Here is a 23,716-nt window from a genome sequence, read left to right on the forward strand (position 1 = left end):
GTCACCTTCTCCCGGATGCCAAACTCTGGAGTGAATTAGGGCGGAAAGGGCTGCGTGGTGTGAGTTGGGGTCGTCCTCGTCGTTGCGGACGAGTCTGCAGGAGTTGTCGCGGTGCCAATGAGTAGGGTTGAGTTGGGTGAGGACAAAGTCGGGGTCGTCCGTGTGGTTCGGTGGTCGGTGGTGTGGTTTATTTAAGTAAGTGATGAGGAAGGGGTCACGAGTCCAAGTCTGAGTTGCTGGGTGTGGGACCAGGATAGTAGGGAGGCGTGCTGTGGCTGTCGTCAGTGTCATAGTCGCTGTCTGTGCTGCTGCAGTCTGTGGGCGTTCCGGGGCGGAACGTAAAGTTTGTGGGTGGAGTCGGGGACGAGTCCGTGTCTGGGCTGGACGTGGAAGGGGTGGGTGTGGTTACGTTGGCTGTGGGCGGGGTTTGGTCTGCTGCGTCAAGCATGATGTGGTGGGAGTGGTTTGACTGTGCTCCATAAACCTTTAGCTGGTTTATGTGAAACCATGCAGTCTTACCATTTTGGTATTTGATTTGATATACCGATGGGCTTATTTTATCCGTAATGAAGTACGGACCCGAGTATTTCGGAGACAGAAATGTGCTGGGGTTATACACTGACAACATCACTTGTTGTCCTATATTGTACTCCGTTGCATGTACTGCCTTAGCAAAACATGCCTTGCTCTGTTTTCTTTTAGTGCCCAGTTTAACAGCGGCTGCTAACTGAGCCGTTTTTACATTTATAAGTAATTGTTCAACGGCTTTCTCGTGGGTGAGGGCCGTAACTTCAGGGCTGGTCAGGTCTAAACCCAACAAGTACTCTGTCCCTTTCATGGGGCGTCCGGTCATGAGGGTGTGTGGGGTGAAACCTGTGGAGGTGGAAACAGTGTTACGCAAAAACATCAGCGCGAAGGGGAGGACCGAATCCCAAGTGGTGGTGTTCTGCTGGACCATTTTTCTAAGGGTGGTTTTTAGGGTCCGATTCATGCGCTCCACTATACCACTCGACTGAGGGTGGTATGCAATGTGAAATTTTTGGGTTATGCCAAATATTGTGAGGACGTTCTGCATGACCCGTCTCGTAAAGTGAGAACCTTGGTCCGACTCAATACTGCGGGGGTGTCCCCATCTTGTAAAAATGTGGTGGCTTAGGATTTTGGCTGTGGTTTTCGCGGTGTTGGTGCGGGCTGGAAATGCTTCCACCCGCTTTGTAAAAATATCTATGACCACCAGAACATATTTATAGCCATTCCTGCAAGGGGGCAATGGACCTATAAAATCGATTTGGAGGTTAGTCCAGGGGGCCGTTAACTGGTCGAGTGTGGCTGAGGTGCGCCTTTTTGGCATTTCTATCTGGGTTGTTCTGAGCGCAGATGAGGCAATTCTCGATGTAATGGGATACATCCTCTTGAGATTAGGCCACCAACAAAGCTGTTTGAGGGGACTGCGGTGGGTTCGATTCCCTGGTGTCCATGACCATCATGGAATAAACAGATCATTTGATTCCTATCCTGCTCAGGAACTACATAAAGGGTGTCCTTTAGCACCACACCGTCCTGGGTGGTTATTATATTTCTGTACCTCTCGTACGCCAGTTTCTTGGCTGGAAACTTCCCTTTCACGATTTCAGTGAGAACGCTATCCTGCTTCTGGGCCTCTACTAGATCTTCGATCCTAGCCTGGGTGACCTGAACTGCACTCACTGGGGCGCTCTTGGGGGGCTTCCAAAAATACCCATGCCTGGATCCTGCCTTAGCCAGCGCGTCGGCTTTTACATTTCCAGGGGGGGAGGAACGATGGTGGCTGCGGACTTTTACAATGCCAAAAGTCCTGTTCTTGGCTTTTTCCAGAATATGGCGGAGTAATGGGGCTGTGGGAGGGGTTTCCCATCCGCGGAAACAAATCCTCTCGTTTCCCAGAGGGGCAGAAATTCAGTGACGCTGTTGCAGACGTATAGACTGTCTGAATATATGTCTGCTGGGCTGAGGAAGGAATCTGGGTGCTCTACAATGTAAGCGATGGCCGCAAGCTCTGCTGCCTGCGCGCCGAAGTGTCCGGGTAATTTTAATGCGATTTCCTCGAGGGCGCGTCCTCCACGTAAATCCCACAACCTGTTACGCGTTGCCCATCCAGGATCGTGGAAGATCCATCCACATAAATCCTAATGGGGTCACATGTGTCCGGGTGAGGGGGGTTCTGAGATGGAGTGGCTAGTTTTCTGGGGGGTGTTTTCGCGATAAAGGGGCCTGTATTATGGTGGGGCGAGATGATTTCACACTCGTGGGGTGTTCCGGGGTACTGTAGATTGTCCGCTAAGTATGTGTGAGTCTTTGTCCGTTTTACTGTGATGTCTCATCCTTGTAAGAGAAGGGTCCACCTAGCAGCGCGGATTTGGCTGACGGTACCGTCTTTAAGTCGTCCGTCTAGTAAAAGTTGGGTGGGGGTGTGCTCGGTCAAAATGGTGATGGGGTTCAGTCCGGTAATGTATGAGAAGTACTGGACTGCCCAGAAAACTGCAAGCAGGTGCCTCTCACAGACTGAAAATCCCTGCTCCACAGCATCTAAAATTCGGGAGGCATAAGCTACGGGTCTTAGCTGGTCGTGCCGTTCCTGCAGGAGTACGGCTGAAAGGGTGCGGTCTGTGGTCGCTACCTCTATGGCGTAAGGGGAAAGCGGGTCGGGAACTTGTAGTGCGGGGGCGGCTATGAGCGCCTGTTTTACTGATTCCACAGCATCCGTATGCTGCGGAAGCCATTCCCAGGGGGCTCCTTTCTTTAGGAGGTCTGAGAGGGGCGCTGCCTTGCTGGTGAAACAGTCAATGTAGTTTCGGCAGTAGCCAACCAGTCCTAAAAACGACAGGAGGACTGAAACGTGTTGGGGAAGGGGCAATTTAGCGATCAAGTCAATTCTTTTGTGCTCGATCTCGCGTTTGCCGTGTGTGATAATTGTACCCAAATATATCACTTTTTCTTCCAATATCTGGGCCTTTTTGGGGTTTACTTTACAGCCAATGGAGTGTAGTAACTCCAGGAATTCGGACAGAAGCTCAATGTGCTCTTCCTTTGTGTCTGTCTGCAGTAGTAGATCGTCTACGTACTGTACCAGACATTCGGGGCGAGAAAATTTTGCTAGTCCATTTGCCAGCTGACGGTGGAAAATGGAGGGGGAGTTGTGGAAGCCTTGTGGCAGGCATGTCCATGTGTACTGCTGCGCTTTGAAAGTGAAGGCAAATTTATACTGGCACGCCTTTGCCAATGGAATGGACCAGAACCCATTACTGACGTCCAAAACCATGAAATATCGGGCATGGAGTCCCTGTTTGAGCATGGTCTCGGGGTTTGTTGCAACGGTGGGGGCTGCTGCTGGGGTGACCTTATTGAGTTCCCGATAATCCATGGTCAAGCGCCATGATCCGTCGGGCTTCCTTACTGGCCAAATCGGGGCATTATTAGTTGAGGCTACCGATCTTAGGACGCCCTGCTCTAATAAGCTTTCTATGACCTTTAGGATTTCTCCCTCTGCTTCTAGGGGAAATCCGTACTGTTTTGGGGTCTTGGGTCCGGTCCGGTTATCTGTACGGAACCGGTCATCCGTCCGCAGTCGTGTTTGTGGGTTGCAAATGCTGCCCTGTTCTTTTGCAGGACTGCCCTAACCTGTTGGTCCGTGCTGTGTGGTGGGGTTGAACCAAAACTCGCCTACTGCGCTAAGTTTGTTCATATAATCCCCTATATTGAGTGTTGCGGGGGCTCTAGCGGATTTCGCCATCTTCCAGACACCCTGGTTGACTGGATCGAAAGAGAGGTGGTGAGAGTTCATAAAGTCGATCCCTAAAATGTGCTCTGCTGTTGGGGGCAGGTCGACTAACACTACGGGGTGTTTTGTATTAATGGTTCCGATCTGGATGGGTACAGGGGTTGTGATATGTCCCTGCTGTGAGTGGCCTGTGAAGCCGCTGAGGGTGATAGTGGCTGTGGTGGGCCACGAGTCCTTACCAAGGGTGGAGGAATTTAAGGTTGTGCGGGACCCTCCTGTGTCCCAGAGAAGCTCGATCGGCTGTCCCCTAACCTTTGCTGCGACTACGGGTTGTCCTGACCTATCCCAAAGGGTATCGCAGACCCAGCTGGGGGAGCCTGTACACCGTCAGTCCGTTCCGGTCAAGTCTGTCTGACCGGACTGGGCGCTAACGCTATGTATGGGCTCTGCCTTTTTCTTATTGAGAGTGACTGTCAGTTGGGCTCTCTGTGGTTTTTTAGGGGCCTTGCATTCTTTGGCAAAATGTCCCAACTGCCCGCAATTGTAGCATTCTTGCGGTTTTGCTGGGGGGCTGCTCTTTCCCTCGTTTACCCAGGCGGGGTTGTGAAGAGTGGTTCTTACTGCCTGCACGTCTGCGGCGGCTTGGTTTTCCTCGGGGGTTCTAGCTGCGGATTTACCGTGAGCCACTTGTTCCCAAACGCGGGACAATCTTTTGACCACCCACTTCTCATTATGAGCCTCCTCCGAGAGGCCATAATTACTACAGGCATTCTGTCCTGCTTCCGTGGCATGGGAGATGAGGGTGCAGGTCCATTTGGCCATATTGTCTGCGGACAAATGGGCACGGTCTACGTTGCCGAAAACGGCTTCAAAGTGAATCCACAAGCGTCCTGCGAACGCTGTGGGGTGTTCAGACTTTTTCTGTCTGCATTTATTTAGACCGTCTACGGGGTCGTCCCGGTTGTACCCGATCGCATCCAGGATCGCGGTATGCATTTCTGCAAGGGTGCCTCCTCCTACATTCTGTGGGTCGGGAAGGGCTGCTGTGACCGATGGGTCTAAGCTGAGGACCGTGAGCTTTACCTGCTCTTTCTCATCCAGGCTGTACATGGTCGCCTGGTGTTTGACGGTGGCAAAGAAATGGTGTGGGTCTGAAGCTGGGAGGAACGGTACGATTTTAGCACACGCGTCCCGTAATTGGGTCACTGTGAGGGGGGTGGAATATAATACTTCCGCCTCGTCTGCTGTGGCGGTGCGGTGGGTTGTTACAGGGTTCATGGGAGCCTGTATTATCTGCTGTGTGGGGGGTGGGGGTGCTCTCCTCCTTTGGGGTTTTCCCTGCGCACATGCTCCCTGAACATATCTCTGCGCTGTCTCTTGCAGTTCTTCCCAATCAGGGCCGTCTTCCTGGTCTAAACCTTCCCCAAAGGTGTCTTGGAATCCCTTTTGGACAGAAAGCATTGCTTGCAGGTCTGCAATTTGCTTTCGGCACTTTGCATGGTCCAAGGTACTCTGCCTTTGTTCCATGGTTGCAGCGTGGAGCGCTCTCAAGGCTGCCTTGAGATCACTACATTGCTTCTGTGGTGTCTCCACCTGCTTCTCCGTCTCTCTCTTAACCAGGATGGCACGCTGCGTGTCCTGATAAGCCTTCTCATACTGAGATTCAAAACTGCTTAAATGCGCCAGACAAGACTGGTGACCCTGTTGGGCGTCAGCCACCTCTTTGTCCTTGGCTTCTAACTGCCTTTTCAATTCCAGGTTTTCCTTTTCCATCTCGCATACATCGATTTTACTCATACGATGTATGCCCTCTATTCCCTTTCGGAGCGTCCTGACGACCTCCTCTGTGCCTCGCAATTGTGCCATGCAGGACACGATTGCCATCGGCTTGCGCGCTTTTGCTAAGCTCTTTTTATGGATCTCACTCAGGTTCTCCCACCAAGTATGCCCTATACTTCCAGGACCTGAGTCGTCGTTATTACAGAAACCGCTCCACACGGGCCATCCTTTGCCCTGCAGAAATTTGCGAATTTCCACTTCCCAAATGGGACACTGTCCCACTCCCCGCTGCTGATCGATGCGACCGCAAATTCTTCGGGGTTCATGAGGTGCTGCATTGCCTGCATGGCTATCTCTCTTATCTGCTCGTTACGTTCAAATTTGGAACAGGGGGCTAAGGTGGTGTCGTAGTTGCGGGTACGGCTTGCGCTAATTTCCGAAAATACCGACTTCCGACAGTTTTGACGCAACAAAATCTATCAGTTTTATCTTATAACCCTGTTAGTTACGCATGCATACACACACTTCCGAATTGTGAATTATTAACCAGAACCGCTTGAACACGTGTGGGTTTTTTTTTTGTTTGTTTCCGATTGGATTCTAATGCAAATTGTTGGGGTTCTCCCGGAGTGGTCTTCCACTTCTATGTCGGGTCCCGGCGGAGTCGCCAATTATGTTGCTCTTTTTAGCCTTAGTTTATTAGCTCTGATTACGTCACCTTTGCTCACGCGTCGCCAGGTATCTTTCTGATACCGCCACGTGGTTCAAGTTCAAGTTATGATTAATACGTCAGCACACCGCTTAGAAAGATTGAAATCAACGGTCATTTATTATATACAGCAAGTAATGTTTATACAATAATCCTACTATCTATACAATAAACCTATCACTACTGGCCAATACTTAGCTTTAGGAAGGGCCCACCAGGTCAGGGAAACGAATGGCTTATCGAATCGGATCTGGCCCGTGGGATTCAAAAGGCTGATACAGGTCGATGGCTAGGAGTCTTTATCGGATAGCGATCGCTGGATTCAAACTTACAGTTGCCGGTTGATGTTCTTGCAAAGGTCTCAAGCAGGCGAAGAAGGGAGAGAGAGCGATCTGAACTTGGCTCCTCACTTTATAGGGCCCAGGGGCTTCCCGCCTCCCGGGGCGGCCCTTGACCCTGAGTCCCAAGTAATTGGACTTGTTCCCAATCACTGGGTTCGATACGTCCAATTGCAAGGCGATTCCCCGATCGGGGGGTGGTCATTCACCTGCCTTTGTTTCGGCCACTGCAGGCGCCGACAGGTCTGGCCCGGTATTCAATTGCTAATATGTTGCAATTGTTCCCGGGGATAGCCGATTAAACTGCAGATGTCTGGGTTGATGGGCTGTTAATAGCCCTGAGTATCGATCTGGGCCGACTTTCCCAGAGCCGAATATGATATCCTGCCTGCAGCTGTCCGTTTGTGTCTTGTTACCTGCTTTTCCCATCAGCCTTTCCGGTTAGCCATTTTAAATCTGGTTTTGGCCAAATTAATCGGGAAGCAGCCATTTTACGTGGCTACAAAATCCCTCCACATCGTTAGGGCAACATGGTAGCACCGTGGTTAGCACAGTTGCACCACAGCTCCAGGGTCCCAGGTTCGATTCCCAGCTGGGTCACTATCTGCAGAGTCTGCACGTTCTCCCCGTGTGTGCGTGAGTTTCCTCCGGATGCTCCGGTTTCCACCCACAGTCCAAAGATGTGCAGGTTAGCTGGATTGGCCATGCTAAATTGCCCTTAGTGTCCAAAAAAGGTGAGGTGGGGTTACAGGGATAGAATGAAGGTGTGGGCTAAGGTAGTGTGCTCTTTCCAAGAGCCGGCACAGACTCGATGGGCCGAATGGCCTCCTGCACTGTACATTCTATGCTTCTATAAGAATGTGACTTTTTAAAATTGACATTTTGCTGGACTGGAAGTTAGTTTCAGTCAGCCAACGCACAGATGAGTAGAAAACTGGAGTTATAATATAGCTAAGTAAGTTTTCTATGAACTGAACTTTACGAAGGCTAAAAGGTTGGAGGCTGGTCAGACGAAAATTGGGCAGTTTAGTCTCAAGATAATAAAGACATGTATGAGGTAGATGAGATGAAGACTGTTGCACTAATGTTTTTATAAATTTAGAGTACCCAATTCATTTTTTCCAATTAAGGGGCAATTTAGCCTGGCCAATCCACCTACCCTGCACGTCTTTTGGGTTGTGGGGGCGAAACCCACGCAAACAGGGGGAGAATGTGCAAACTCCACACAGACAGTGACCCAGAGCCGGGGTCGAATCTGGGATCTCGGCGCCGTGAGGCTGCAGGGCTAACCCATGCTGCCCTGTCGCACTAATGTTTTGATCTTTTCCTATCGCACAGCTGCTGTTGGAGGCATATGAGCAATGATGTTTGGTGGGGATGTCTGTAGGCCAGCTGCACTCTACTCTGTTACACAGAGACACGAGTATAGTGCATGGCTGTCAACTGGGGGTTGATTTTAGCTTGTGGGTAGCTTGCACAATGAAGGAACTCAATTGGTTCAAAAATGCAGAAATCTGGCAGCTTTAATGACCACACTCTGAAAACCAATGCCGTATAAAAGATTTCATTGAAAAGCTATTTGTCAGCTGCGGCCAATAAAAAGAAAGACCTGCGACTTCCGGGTGCGGCGATGACCAACTAAGTCGCACGTTTCGGCACCTCCCGTTTTAACGGACTTTTGGGCTCTTATCGGGAGCCCCAACGGCAATTTTCGAAGGCTAAACCCACTGTGAGGCGACATAGAAGGGAGTCCCCCCGGATGTGAATGGATAGAAGAGATAATAGTGGCCAGATTGCGGAGGATCCTCTGGAGCAGCGGCAAAGAAGGGAAGTGAGAAGCAAGATGGCGGCGGAAGGAGGCCAGTTGGTATGGGGCCTGGAACAGCAGGAGTTCCTCCGGCAATGTGTGGAGGAGCTCAAGAAGGAGGTGCTGGCGCCGATGCTGCAGGCGATTGAGGGGTTAAAGGAGGCGCAGAAGACCCAAGAGATGGAGCTCCGTGGAGTGAAGGCAAAAGCTGCCGAAAATGAGGACGAGATACAGGGCTTGGTGGTGAAGACGGAGACGCACGAGACGCTACACAAGAGGTGTATGGAGAGACTGGAAGCCCTGGAAAATAGCTCGAGGAGGAAGAACTTAAGAATCTTGGGTCTTCCCGAAGGGGCAGAGGGAGCGGACGTTGGGGCGTATGTGAGCACAATGCTCCATACCTTAATGGGAGCTGAGGCCCCGACGGGCCCCCTGGAAGTGGAGGGAGCGTACCGAGTCCTCGTGAGAAGACCAAAGGCAGGAGAAATACCTCGAGCAATAGTGGTGAGGTTCCACCGCTACAAGCACAGGGAGATGCTCCTGAGATGGGCGAAAAAGACACGGAGCAGCAGGTGGGAGAACGCGGTGATTCGCGTGTGTCAGGATTGGAGTGCGGAGGTGGCGAGAAGGAGGGCGAGTTTCAATCGGGCCAAGGCGGTGCTCCACAAGAAGAAAGTGAAATTCGGAATGTTGCAGCCGGCAAGACTGTGGGTTACACACCAGGGTAAACACCACTACTTCGAGACGGCAGAGGAGGCGTGGACATTTATTGAAGAGGAGAAGTTGGACTAGATTTGAGAAAGAGTGTTTGAAATGAAGTAGCGAGGTGGTGGCAAGGGACTGTGAATCAGATGGGGGAAAATTTTCTTTCCCCTCGAAGGGGGGGGGGGACACGGAGAAATGTGGGCGCCGGTGGGGAAGGGGAGGGGGAAGGAGAGAGGGAGCTGCGCCATCAGGGGCGGGGCCGAGAGGGAAGCGCGGGCTTTGTTCCCGCGCTATGGAACTTGTGGCAGGAAAAGGGGGCGCAGGAAGGAGGGGGCCTCGCACAATGGGAGGCTAAGGATAAACGGGGGAAGCCGAGGTCAGCCAGAGTTTGCTGACTCCCGGAAGCAATATAGGGGGAGCAACTAAGCTAGAGAGGGATCTAGCGGGGTGGGGGGGGGGGGGCGTTAACTGGGTTGCTGCTGCTAAAGGGAAGGGGGAGCTGTTACGGGATGGGATGGTCGGGACGGGAGGGCACCATCTGGGGGACAAGCAGGTGCGTGGGAACCGGGTGAGGAGCTGGCCTAAAAAAGGGGATGGCTAGTCGACGAGGTGGGGGGGGGGGTAAAGAGCCCCCCAACCCGGTTGATCACGTGGAACGTGAGAGGGTTGAATGGGCCGATTAAGAGGGCAAGGGTGTTTGCGCACCTAAAGAAGCTAAAGGCAGACGTGGTTATGCTTCAGGAGACGCACCTGAAACTGGCGGATCGGGTCAGATTAAGAAAAGGATAGGTGGGACAGGTATTCCACTCGGGCTTGGATGCAAAAAATAGAGGGGTGGCAATATTGGTGGGGAAACGGGTATCGTTTGAGGTGAAGACCATAGTGGTGGACAGTGGGGGTAGATACGTGATGGTGAGTGGCAGATTGCAAGGTGAGGCGGTGGTGCTGGTGAACGTATATGCCCTGAACTGGGATGATGCGAACTTTATGAAACGTATGTTGCGGCGCATCCCGGACCTGGAGATGGGAAAGTTGGTAATTGGGGGGGACTTCAACACGGTGCTGGATCCAGGGCTGGACCGGTCCAGATCTAGGACCGGGAGGAGGCCGGCAGCGGCCAAGGTGCTTAAGGGCTTTATGGAGCAGATGGGAGGAGTGGATTCCTGGAGATTTACCAGACCAAGGAGTAAAGAGTTTTCCTTCTTCTCCCACGTCCACAAAGTGTACTCCCGGATGGACTTCTTTGTCCTGGGAAGGGCGCTGATCCCGAAGGTGGCAGGAACGGAGAATTCGGCTATAGCCATTTCAGATCATGCCCCACATTGGGTAGATCTGGAACTAGGAGAGGAAAAGGAGCAGCGCCCACTTTGGAGATTAGACATGGGACTGTTGGCGGACGAGGGGGTATGTGTAAGGGTGAGGGGATGTATTGAAAGATACCTAGAGGTCAATGATGACGGAGAGGTCCAGGTGGGAGTGGTCTGGGAGGCGCTGAAGGCGGTGGTTAGAGGGGAGCTGATCTCCATAAGGGCCCATAAGGGGAAACAAGAGGGTAAAGAAAGGGAGAGACTGTTGGGGGAGATTTTGAGGGTGGATAGGCAATATGCAGAGGCTCCGGACGAAGGGCTATACAGGGAAAGACGGAGACTGCACACGGACTTTGACCTGTTGACCACGGGTAAGGCGGAGACACAATGGAGGAAGGCACAGGGAGTGCAGTATGAATATGGAGAGAAGGCGAGCCGGCTGCTGGCCCAACAACTTAGGAAGAGGGGGGCGGCGAGAGAGATCGGAGGGGTTAGAGACGAGGAGGGAAAGATGGAACGGGGAGCGGAGAGGGTGAACTGGGTGTTTAAGGTATTTTATGAGAGGCTATATAAGGCTCAACCCCCGGAAGGGAAAGAGGGAATGATGCGTTTCCTAGACCAGCTGGAGTTCCCGAAGGTTGAGGAACAGGAGATGACAGGACTGGGAGCGCAGATTGAGGTGGAGGAGGTGGCCTTTGCGTCCCTAGTAGCCCGGCGAAAGATTCTACTTATGTGGAAAGAAGCTAAGCCCCCGGGTGTGGAGGCCTGGATCAACGACATGGCAGGGTTTATAAAACTGGAGCGGATAAAATATGCACTAAGAGGTTCGGCTCAGGGGTTCACCAGGCGGTGGCAACCGTTCCTCGACTATCTCGCAGAGCGATAAGGGAAAACAGGAATGACAGCAACAGCAACCCGGGGGGGGGGGGGGCATTTGGGTCGTCAGGGGTTCTATGTGTGCGTTTATATATTAGTTATTTATATTTGATTTTATGAAGTCACTATTTCAGTTATTATTTCTGTTCTTTCTTATTTTGTTGTTGGCAGTTGCCGTTCGTTAGCATATTATTTATTTAAAAAACGATCAATGTATATATCATTACAAAGTTGTAAAATGGGAAACTTTCGGTTGATCGAAAAACTTTAATAAAATATATATTTTTTAAAAGCGAAAGACCTGCATTGGTATAGCAAGCACCTTTCACAAACACGGGACTGGATTCACCAATATGCCGGCGTGGGAACGGTGGCGTTTTATGCCAGAAGAAATGGTGTAAAACGGCCACCGGTATTGCCTGTTTAGCTGGGGGCTAACATGCCGGCAACGTAGAGCAGCCGGAAAATTGCCAAGTCCGTGGCCGCGTCGTGCTTCATGGCGGAGGCCATTCGTGGAACTGGCTCGCAAAATAGTGCCCCCCCCCCCCTTTGGCCAGCTCGCGTGCCCCTGGCCACCCCCCCCCACAGTGCTCCCAGGCCCTAATAATGTCCCCCCCGTCCCGTCCCCCGTCCGTGGATCTGCCCTCCCCCGACTGACGGCGCTGGACTGAGTCCACAGCCGCCATGTCGAGTTCCCGATGGATGAGACCACACGCAACCAACGCCGTCGGAAACTCGGGGCGCAGCATCGGGTGGCGGGTCTCAGGCAATGTCCTGAGGCCATTGATACATCCGAGTGTGCCGCTTTGGAAGGAGCGCAGCATCGCGAACGTGGTGGCGCCCCTGATTTAGTCGCAAACTCTGATTCTCCGGCCGATCGTCGAACGCGATTTCCCGGTCGGCAACCGGAGAATCCAGCCCAGGATGTGCCAATATGCTTTACAACCAATGAAATACTATTTTTAAAAAATATTTTTATTCTCCTTCACATTTATCATATTTACAACAACAAATAATTAACAATAACAACAAACACAGTGACAATCCCCTAGCCGACAATCCCCTCATCCCATCCTTCCTCAAACCGCTCCCAACATTTTGAATACAAAACACCAATGAAAAAGAATCATCATTAATTTATACATTCCAAACCCCCACCCCCCTAATGTTCGATGTCATCCATTTCGTGAAAATGCATGATAAACAAGGTCCTTCCATTCTCCCCCTCAACTTGAACTTTACTTTCTTGAGCATCAAGAACTCAAGCCCGTTCCCCCGCCATGCCGAGGCGCAGGATGGAGAAGCCGACCTCCGCCCCAACAGAATCCGCCTTCGGGCAATCAGCGAGACGAAGGCTAAGACATCTGCCTCCGCACCCCCTTCCAACCCCGGCCGATCTGACACCCTGAATATGGCTTCTAGGGGACCTGATTCGAGTCTCACGTGCACCACCTTTGAGATTACCCGAGTGACCTCCCTTCAATATCCCTCCAGTTTTTGGCAGGAACCCCCCCACAGCGTTCACAAACATCCTCCGTAGCACCTCACACCACAACCCCTCCTCCATGCCCACCCTAACTCTTCCTCTCACTTTGCCGTATCCCATCCAGTGATACCTCATCTTCTCCCACAATCACCCCATAAATCGCTGACACCCCCCCCCCCCCCGCCGTCAATATCTGTTCCAACAGTGTGGGGGCCAGTGCAATCGGAAAGCTCTGTACCTCCTTCCTGGCAACATTTCAGACCTGCATATACCTAAACATCTCCCCCTGCCCCAATCCATATTTCTCCCCCAGCTCCTCCAACTTCCAAACCGGCCTCCCAGAAACAAATCCTTTAATGCCCTAACTCCCCTCTCCACCCGTCTCTGAAAATTCCCATCCCACCTCCCTGGTTCCAATGAAGTACTTTTTTTTTAATGTTTATTCAAGGTTTCCAATAAACTTTTGCAAAACACTCCAAAAAGGAAAGAAAATATACATAATAAAAATAAAAAGGGAGGCCTTACGCCATCCCCTCCAACAACTTAAACCACTAAACATTAAACTGCCTAACAAATTAAGAACAAAAATGGGGCAAACGCCCCTTACAATAATAAAAACAAGCCAAAATCCCCCCCCCCTTTCTCCCCCCTGGGTTGCTACTGCTCTTGACCTCCACCTAACATTCCGCGAGAGAGTCTAGGAATGGTTGCCACCGCCTGGAGAACCCCTGCACAGACCCTCGCAAGGCAAACTTTATCCTCTCCAATTTAATGAACTCTGCCATGTCATTAATCCAAGCCTCCTGCTTGGGGGTTTCACGTCCCTCCACATTAGTAGGATCCTCCTCCGGGAGGCTACCAAGGACGCAAAGGCCAGAACTCCGGCCTCTTTTGGCTCCTGTACTCCCAGCTCATCTGATACCCCAAATATTGCTATTCCCCAGCTCGGTTTTACCCGAGTGTCCAAGACTTTGGACATAGCCTTTGCGAAGCCCCTCCAGAACCCCTCTAGCACTGGGCACGCCCAGAACATATGGGTGTGATTTGCTGGACTCCCCGAGCACCTCACGCATCTGTCCTCCACCCCAAAAAACTTTCACATCCTCGCCCCTGTCATATGTGCTCTGTGAACCACTTTGAACTGGATCAGGCTAGGTCTGGCGCAAGACGAGGAGGAGTTAACCTTGCCCAGGGCCTCCGCCCGCAAGCCCTCATCCAGTTCCTCGCCCAGCTCCTCCTCCCACTTGCCTTTCAGCTCCTCCACCGAGGCTTCCTCCTGCAACTCCTGATAGACCGCCGAGACCTTGCCCCCTCCCACCCATACACCCGAGGTCACCCTGTCATGAATCCTCCGTGCGGGAAGCAGTGGAAATTCCCTTACCTGCCTTATCACAAACGCCCTCACCTACATGTACCCAAAAGCGTTTCCAGGGGGTAACCCAAATTTCTCCTCCAGCGCCCCCAGGCTAGCAAAAGCCCCGTCGATAAATAGGTCCCCCATCCTTTTAATTCCCACCCGATGCCAGCTTAGGAATCCGCCAATCCATCCTGCCCAGTGCAAGCCTATGATTATTCTGTATTGGGGACCAAATTGAGGCCCCCAACTCACCCCTGTGCTGTCTCCACTGCCCCCAGATCCTCAGTGTCGCCGCCACCACCGGGCTCGTCGTGTACCGCGTTGGCGGTAGCGGCAAAGGTGCCGTCACCAGCGCTCCCAAGCTAGTGCCCACGCATGAGGCCGCCTCTAATCTTTTCCACGCCACCCCCTCCCCCTCCATTACCCATTTCCGAATCATTGCCACATTGGCTGCCCAGTAATAACTACACAGGTTCGGTAGCGCCAGCCCACCCCTGTCCTGACTACGCTCCAGAAACAGCCTCTTGACCCTCGGGGTCTTACTTGCCTATACAAACCCCATAATGCTCCTGCTTACTCACTTAAAAAGGGCCTTGGGGATGAGGATGGGCAGGCAGTGGAACACAAACCGGAACCTAGGGAGGACTGGCATCTTAACAGACTGCACCCTGCCCACCAGGGAGAGTGGCAACACGTCCCATCTCCTAAAGTCTTCCTCCATCTAGTCTACCAACCACGCCAAATTAAGCTTATGCAGGTCCCCCAAACTCCTGACCACCTGAATACCCAAATATCGGAAACTCTTCTCCGCCCTCTTTAGCGGCAGCTCCTCCAGCCCCCTTTCCTGGTCCCTCGCATGCCCAATGAAGTACTTTTGATGTACTTGCAGCATTGTAATGTAAAAAATGTTGCAGTGAATTTACACATAGCAAGATTCCACAAGTAGTCGGTGGCACAGTGGTTAACACTGCTGCCTCACGGCGCTGAGGACCCGGTTTTGATCCTGGCCCTGGGTCACTGGCTGTTTGGAGTTTCACATTCTTCCCGTGTTTGCGTGGGTCTCATCCCCACAACCCAAAGAGTAGGTGGATTGGCCATGCTAAATTGTCCCTGTTAAATTGTCCCTTAATTGGAAAACAAAATCCACAAGTAGTAATGATAAATGACTAATTCTTGTTTTTTTTAAGGGCTGGTGTAAACCCGTTGGGCCGAATGGCCTGCACTGTAAACTCTATGATTCTATGTCAGTTGAGGGATAAATGTTGGCCAGGGCATGGGGGAACATTTCTGCTCTTCTTCAAATAGTGCCACCGAGCCTCTTAAGTACACCTGAGAGCAGATAAGACATCTCCTCCAATAATGCAGCACTTCCTCTGTACGGCACTCGAATTTCAGCCTTAAGTTGTGTTTACATCTCTAAATGCGACTTGAATTCACAATCTTCTGGAACAGGGGAGAGTGTGTGACCCCAATTATTGAGCATGTGGTATCTAACACATTCTCCCTGACATTTGCATCCTCAACCTGCCATAGAAGGAAAATACTTTTGTTAAGTAGCTTCTCTCACAGTCTCGAGATCTGTTACTCATTATGTTGTTTATGACCCTCCGCTTTTCTTTATTTTATAAATTTAGAATATCCAATTGTTTTTTTTCCAATTAAGGGATATTTCACCTACTCTGCACACCTTTGGGTTGTGGGGTGAGACCCACGCAGGCATGGGGCGAATGTTCAAACTCCAGACCCTGAGCTTTCCCAGGTAGAATCCAGGTTCTGGGGTATCACATGACCAATTTTCAATTTAGGTGTTCGAGTACACTGAAATCTCTTCAAAAAGAGCACCACCCCCAACTGCACCTCTCTCTCGGACTTTCGAGCCAGACTCAGTTAAAGGTCTTAACGTTATCTGGCGGGCTGGGCTGAAGGATTGGGACTCGCAATCAATTGTTAGAATCAAGTGCTTTGGCACTGCATGCACTCAACAATGGTTGTCATGTTAATTTGGTTCCAAACATACCTGTCAGTCAATCATCTACTTAATTGCCAGGAGGGTGACTAATTGTGGTGATAATGGGAGACTTTGTACTGCACCATTGCTCAACCATACTTGTAGGTGCAGCAAGGCTTGCCGTATAACTTGTGTTGATTGACAGAAGTGGATAAGGAGATAAACCCAGACAGTTGCAAGGCTGTGTCAAACTGTTTTGATTTAAGGACCCAAGAGGAATGCCTGCGATTGACTCTGAATACTTAATTCCCACCTCTCCCCTTTCCCTTCTCCCCACTCCCAATCCAGTCCCGCCAAGATTTCTTCTTTGTGTCCTGAAGGTCTGAATTCCTGCTGGGGTGTGGTTCCATGCCTGCCAGCTGCACCCTGGCACCTTGCCCAGGTGACATTCTTCTGTGTATGAGTCTGGACAGCCTGCAGGTCATTCAGCCATGGGGGTTGGGGCAGCTGTCGCCAAACCTTGACACTGCTCTCTATTTAAGTCTGCTCCTGTTCATTTTATGGCAGGAGTCACCAAGTTCGTGATCAGAAATGTGACCCAGGGTGACTGTTTATTCCCACCTAGTCCCTAGCCCAGCAGCACTGAGGGCATCTGTGCAACTCATTTGCTGCCTGATCCTGAACTAACTCTGGACAGACTACAAATTCACCCTGGGGGCTTCTCTATCGATCTTGGGTGACCCTGTGTGCACTCGAGCCAGGAAAGAGACAATGAGCTTGTTTTTATACTGAACCTTTCACAACCTCATGACATTCCAGTGCACTTGGTCAAGGAGGTAAGGTGTTAAAGAACGCCTAAAAGGCAGAGAAGTTTAGAGAGGGAATGCCAAAGATTAGGGCTTAGGCAGCTGAACGCACAACCTCCAATGGTGGAGGGGCGGAAATCAGGGGGAGAAAGAACGACTTATATAGCTCTTTTCGTAACCACCAGACGACTCAAAGTGCTTTACAGCCAATTAAGTACTTTTAAAGTGTAGTCACACTTCTTTTGCAGGAAACGTACAGAAAGAACATCAAAGTTATCATGACCAGATGATCTGTTTTTGTGATGTTGATTCAGGGATAAATATTGTCCAGGATACTGCTCTTTGAATTGTGCCAAAAGGGTTTAATGCCTCATCCAAAAGACAGCACCTCTGACAGAGCAGCAGGCCCTCAGTCCCAGCCCAGATTTTTTTGTGCTCAAATTCTGGGCTGGGAATCTTGAATCCAGAACCTTGTGACTCACAGGTGAAATTACTACCGACTGAGCTATGACTGACATCTTAACATGCCGGAGGCCAGATCTGAATGAATGCAGAATTCTCTGTGGGTTTATGGGACTGGAGGAAGTAGGGGGAGACGAAACAATGAAGGGGAGATGAGGATGAAAATTTCAGTTTGACACTTTGCTGGATTGGCAGCCAGTGTAGGTCAGAGAGGGTGTGGATTGATGGCAGAACAGGACTTTAAAAAAATATTTAGATTATCCAATTATTTTTCCCATTAAGGGGTAAATTAGCATGGCCATTTCACCTACCCTGCACATCTTTGGGTTGTGGGGGTGAAACCCACACAGACACGGAGAATGTGCAAACTCCACACGGGCCGGGACCGAACCTGGGTCCTCGGCGCCGTGAGGTAGCAGTGCTAGCCACTGCACCACCATGCCGCACAGAACAGGACTTGATGTGGGTCTGGTCACAGACAGCAGAGCTTTGCATACAAAGAGCAGGAGAGAAGCAAAGGAAGTAATTACATAGCCCTTTGCATTGCAGTAGCCAAATGTGTCTTAGGACTGCAAGCTCCTACCTCAAATTAATTACCTGCAGCTTGAGCCAGCTGGATCACCAGCATTTAATAACTTGCCTCTTAATATAAAATAACATAGCCACTGTGTAGTGCTAGCTAATATATTGATTGCAAGTTATCACTGTAACATCAATGAAAAGGGGGACCCAGTATACATGAGGCAATTCATTGATGTGCAAATGTAATTAGTGCACTGACTGTTCAGTGTAAACACAACAATAAAAAGGAGGTACTTGTAGGGTTCACCTTTCTGTCTCAGGTGCTGCAGGCTCCATTCTCGAGACAGCTCTCATTAGCAAGCAGACAGATTTATTCCTATTCCGGACTGTTGGCATGGCAATAACCCAACTATTAGCTAAACTGTTTTCTCCCACCGCAATCTACTTTTTCGGGCAGTTTTTCTACTCTCCCTTTCTCCTTTCCATGTGGGCAGTCATAATCTTTATTATTGTCACAAGTAGGGCAGCACGGTGGCGCAGTGGGTTAGCACTGCTGCCTCACGGTGCCGAGGTCCCAGGTTCGATTCCGGCTCTGAGCCACTGTCCATGTGGAGTTTGCACATTCTCCCTGTGCCTGCGTGGGTTTCGCCCCCACAACCCAAAGATGTGCAGGGTAGGTGGATTGGCCACATGAAATTGGCCCTTAATTGGAAAAAATGAATTGGGTACTCTAAATTTTTTTTTTTTCAATGATTGTCACAAGTAGGCTTACATTAACACTGCAATGAAGTTACTGTGAAAATCCCCTAACTTCCTCTTAGTCCTCCTCTAACTTCCACTGGTGAGCCCAGGCAATAAATTTCAACAGGTTATTCAAGTGTTTTTTTTTAAATTTAAACTACCCAATTCTTCTTTCCCCAATTAAGGGACAATTTAGCGTGGCCAAACCATCTACGCTGCGCATCTTTATGTTCTGGGGGTGAAACCCATGCAGACACTGGAAGAATGTGCAAACTCCACTCGGGCAGGGACCCAGGGCCGGGATCGAAACTGGGTCCTCAGCGTTGTGAACAGCAGTGCTAACCAGTGCACCATTGTGCTTCCCCCCCCGCCCCCCAGGTCAGGTTATTAAAGTATGGAAGAACATGCCAGCGAACCTGATTTTCCCCATCACTGATGGCAATCAGGGGCAGAAACCTGGTTGATTTTGCACACCACCTCTGCATTCAAAGAAGTTGTTACAAAAGAAAGACAGACGGACAGGCTTGCATTTCTGTGGAGACTTTCACCACCTCAGGCACTTAATAGCCAATGAAGGACATTTGAAGTGTCACCACTGTTGTAATGTAGGGAACGTGACAGCCAATTTGCACCCAGCAAGATCTCAGAAACAGGAATGACGAGATAATTTGCCTTCTTTGACCTCACAAATGCCTTCAGTACTGTCAAACGCAAGGTATAATGGGGCGTCATCCTTTGTTTCGGCTGCCACCAAAATTTGTCACCATCCTCCTGGAAATCCTTGGCCAAAGACTGACAAATGGAGAAAAAGCATCTGGCAAGGAGCAGAACACCTTTGGTTCAGCGCCGAGAGCAAGTTGAAATGAAAAATGAAAATCGCTTATTGTCACAAGTGGGCTTCAATGAAGTGTGAAAAGCCCCTAGCCGCCACATTCCGGCACCTGTTCAAGCCTAGCGAAAGGAACGCATGGCAGCCAGGTTACCCCACTCACCCTCTCCTTCAACTACCGTCTGTCCCCCCTGTGACAGACTGTAGGTCGTGCATGGGACTCAGTCACCTGAGAACGCATTTTTAGCACGGAAGCAAGTAATTTTTGACCCAGAGGGACTGCCTAAGAAGAATCTGTTTTTGTGTGTTGGTGAGGGGTTGGAATAATGTCGAAGGAGAAAATGCCAGCTCTTGTTCAAAGGAGCTTTTACATCCAGCTGAGGGGGGCAAACAATTTTGCTTCTCATCCAGTGCAACAGTCCCTCGGTAGCACACTGGAATGTGAGTCTGTATTTTATGCTGAAGTCTTTGGAGAAGTCACAACCTTCTGACACAGAAGTGAGAGAGCTACCAATGAACAATAATTTTTTTTTTTTAAATTTTAGAGTACCCAATTCATTTTTTCCAATTAAGGGACAATTTAGCACAGCCAATCCACCTAGCCTGCACATCTTTGGGTTATGGGGGCGAAACCCACGCAGATGCGGGGAGAATGTGCAAACTCCACATGGACAGTGACCAGAGCTGGGATCAAACCTGGGACCTCGGCGCCGTGAGGCAGCAATGCTAACCTTGCTGCCCTCCAATGAGCAATGATTAGCGCTATCTACTTTCCTGGCGAACACAAGCTACAACATTTGATTGTATTGCAATGCTGCAGGGCTGCAGCCTATACCCTCATTAACGCGGCCACTGGCTCGTGTCTATCAGCAACCGTAGATAGGTCAGTGCAGGGTGTAAGCTGCAGGCTTTGTATGGCAGCTATGCCTGTTGCAAGTCTTTTAACACAAAAAAAATGGCAAACCCCAAATATAGCCAATTGTCCTTTAAATATGCTGATTGTTATACAGGGAGCTGAACAGAATGAAAAATGCATAATGTGGGAGAGCTTCATGGGTGGAATAGGGCATCATACATAGAGAGCAATTGTGCAAGCCCATAACACCCTCAACTGTGTGGCTGTATATGTTTCTGACAGTGCCGGCCAACACTGTGTTACAGTGGTTAGCGCTGTTGCCTCACAGCACCAGGGACCTATGTTTTATTCCGACCTCGGGTGACCGTGTGGGGTTTGCACGTTCTCCCCGTGTCTGCGTTGGTTTCTTTCGAGTGCTCCGGTTTCCTCCCACAGTCCAAAGATGTGCAGGTTAGGTACATTGGCTGTGCTAACTTGGTCCTGGGTGGCGTAATCGGGATAGTGTGGGGTCTGGGCCCAGATAGGGTGCTCTTTCCAGGGGGTTGGCATAGACCCAATGGGTTGAATGGCTTCCTTCTGCACTTTAGGGATTCTATGTGTAGACAGAGAGAATTCTGTCTGTGCCTCTCTCCCGCTCTGAGCCTCTCTCCCGCTCTGAGCCTCTCTCCCGCTCTGTGCCTCTCTCCCGCTCTGTGCCTCTCGCCCGCGCTCCGGCTCCCCACCCCTCTCCCGTGCTCTGCCCCCCCCCCCCCCTCTCTCCCGTGCTCTGGCTCCCTCATCTCTCCCGTGCTCTGCCCCCCCCCCTCTCCCGTGCTCTGGCCCCCTCTCTCTCCCGCACTCTGGCTCCCCCCTCTCTCCCACGCTCTGGCCCCCCCCTCTCTCTCCCACGCTCTGCCCCCCTCCCCTCTCTCCTTTGCTCTCTCTCTCCTGTGCTCTGCCCCCCCATCTCTCCCGCATTCTGCCCCCCCCCCTTTCTCCCGTGCTCTGGCTCCCCCACCCTCTCTCCCGCGCTCTGGCTCCCCCCCTCTCTCCTGCGCTCTGGGGGGCCCCGTAACCCAGCAACCCCACTCAACACTAAGGGCAATTTTGGACACTAAGGGCAATTTAGCATGGCCAATCCACCTAACCTGCACATCTTTGGACTGTGGGAGTATTGTTCTGCGTGCAGTTTCTCTATCCCAGTAAATACACTCTTATAAGATTCTTTCTCATCATTAGGATCCCTTCTAGAAGTCCAAATGATCTTTGCATAATTGCCCTGGGTGGTGTTCATTCTCTGATCTATGCTGATTTACCAGGCGTAATGCATGTCGGTTGGTCGCACTTTCACTCCAAAATCCGGGTTGACATTGCAGTACTGTGTGAGTGCTGCATTGTCAGATGATGTGTTAAATTGAGGTCCCATCATGTAAAAAGATCCTGTGGCACTATGGGTTTCCCTGGTGCCATTGCTGATTATAGGACCTTGCTATGTGCAAATTGGCTGCCGACTTTCCTCCATTACAACAGTGACTGCACTTCAAAAGCATCGCTGTAAAGCGGATTAGGGCATCCTAGCATTATGGAAGGCATTGTATAAATGGGAGTCTTTCCTATCTTTTCTTCGTGACATAACAAAAGGCCCCTGTATCCTCTGGCCTCCCAAGGGAAAATAAATCGTCTTGGTTTCCTATTATTGATGTTGCTATCTAGTGCTGGTGGCTGGAAACTTTACGCATATGAACATTGGGTAATGCTGAAATGAGGCTCCACCATGAAGTCCTTCACTTGCTATCAAGGCTGTTGCTTGAAGAATGGCCGCTCGATGAGATACCGGACAGCTGCCAGTTCCCATAAAGCTATATTGCAACAAGCTCCACTGCTTTCTGGGGTGTGAGAGGGAAAAGCAGAAACAACTGCGAGGTCAGATAAGCAGATGGATATTGAATTTCATGACACAGCTTTGTAGTGCCGCAGTGGCAAAGCTCGCTCTTTTACAAGATGGCTCAGATGCATATTTAACTTGGTAATTTAGAGATCGTAACAACACAATAAGGTTTCTAACACTTCAATTTATTTTCTCTCTGCAGGATTTTTCCCAGGGAATACATTCTGCAACACGTGCATTTGTACTCATTAGCTGACCTTCAGCAGGTATGTAACACCACGACTGTTCACTCCAGCTTCCGAGGCACAGTGCCTGTTAAAAATAACCAATCCATCGAGATTGTCTGGGTTCTACAGCCCGTCTCTGCTGTATTATCCAAGCTTAACCAGGGCACTGGGAGGGGCAGAGTACAATCTTTCTCCATGTACTCGTTCTCCGTTTGGGTAGATGAACATCAGTTGCCCATTTTTGATGTGACCCTCTTCTTCATTTCCTTCTCCCCACTATTGGTGCCTGTGCCTCCTTCCACCTAGGATCATAGAATTCCTACAGTACAGAAGGAGGCCATTCGGTCCATCGCGCCTGCTCCAACCCTCTAAAAGAACACTACCTCGGCCCCATCCCAGTAACCCCACCTAACCTGTACATCTTTGGATACTTCTCTCTCTTTTAAGACCATCAAAATCTTTTTTTTAAATACAAATTTAGAGTACCCAATTCTTTTTTTTTCCAATTTAGGGGCAATTTGGCGTGGACAATTCACCTACCCTGCACATCTTTTTGGGTTGGGGGGGTGAGACCCACGCAGACACGGGGAAAATGTGCAAACTCCACACAAATAGTGATCTGGGGCCGGGATCAAACCCGTGTCCCTGGCATTGCGAGGCAGCAGTGCTAACCACTGCGCCGCCTTGCCGCCCCAGACTGTCAAAATCTTTACCAAGCTTTTGTTTACTTTTGTCAGGCTTGTTTTGATAACACTACTGTGAAACATTGTGGGGCATTTTACTAAGGTGCAATATGAATGCAAGTCATGTCTGTGTGCGCGCAGTGACCAAGCACTGTTGCTGTCATCACTGGATGAACAAAAGCAGTTTCACCTCTGCTGTAACTGGCACACATGAAACCACTTGATATGAAGCATTATGAAACAGCAACAAGTTGCATTTACATAGCGCCGGTAACATAGTAAACCATCCCAAATGCTTAAAAGGAGCACATTCAGGTAGAATTTGACACTGACCCACATTAAAATAAGTATTGGGACTGATGACCATCAGCTTGGCCAAAGAAGTAGATTTTAACGAGCGCATTGAGGAGAGAGGGGAAGAAAGGCAGAGAGATTTAGGGAGGAAATTCCAGAGCTTGTCCAAGGCAACTGAAAGCACTGCTGCCAATGGAGCTGCACAGTGGATAGCACTGCTCCCTCACAGCACCAGGGTCCCGGGTTCAATTCTGGCCTTGGGTGACTGTGTGGAATTTGCACGTTCTCCCCATGTCTGCATGGATTTCCTCTGAGTGCTCCGGTTTCCTCCCACAGTCCAAAGATGTGTAGGCTAGGTGG

At 50.4% G+C, this 23,716-nt stretch overlaps 1 protein-coding gene across 2 annotated transcripts in view; it reads left to right on the forward strand.

Moving 5' to 3' along the window:
• The window catches only part of plekhm3 (pleckstrin homology domain containing, family M, member 3), a 181,950-nt gene that overhangs the window by 104,100 nt on the left and 54,134 nt on the right, over positions 1–23,716 (forward strand). For both annotated transcript variants that reach the window (XM_072482654.1, XM_072482645.1), the window contains exon 6: positions 22,355–22,418. In XM_072482654.1, the coding sequence (XP_072338755.1) occupies positions 22,355–22,418 (64 nt within the window). The remainder of the gene's footprint in view (positions 1–22,354; positions 22,419–23,716) is intronic.

The sequence above is a fragment of the Scyliorhinus torazame genome, chromosome 2 (genome assembly GCF_047496885.1).
Source record: "Scyliorhinus torazame isolate Kashiwa2021f chromosome 2, sScyTor2.1, whole genome shotgun sequence".
Taxonomy (NCBI): domain Eukaryota; kingdom Metazoa; phylum Chordata; class Chondrichthyes; order Carcharhiniformes; family Scyliorhinidae; genus Scyliorhinus; species Scyliorhinus torazame.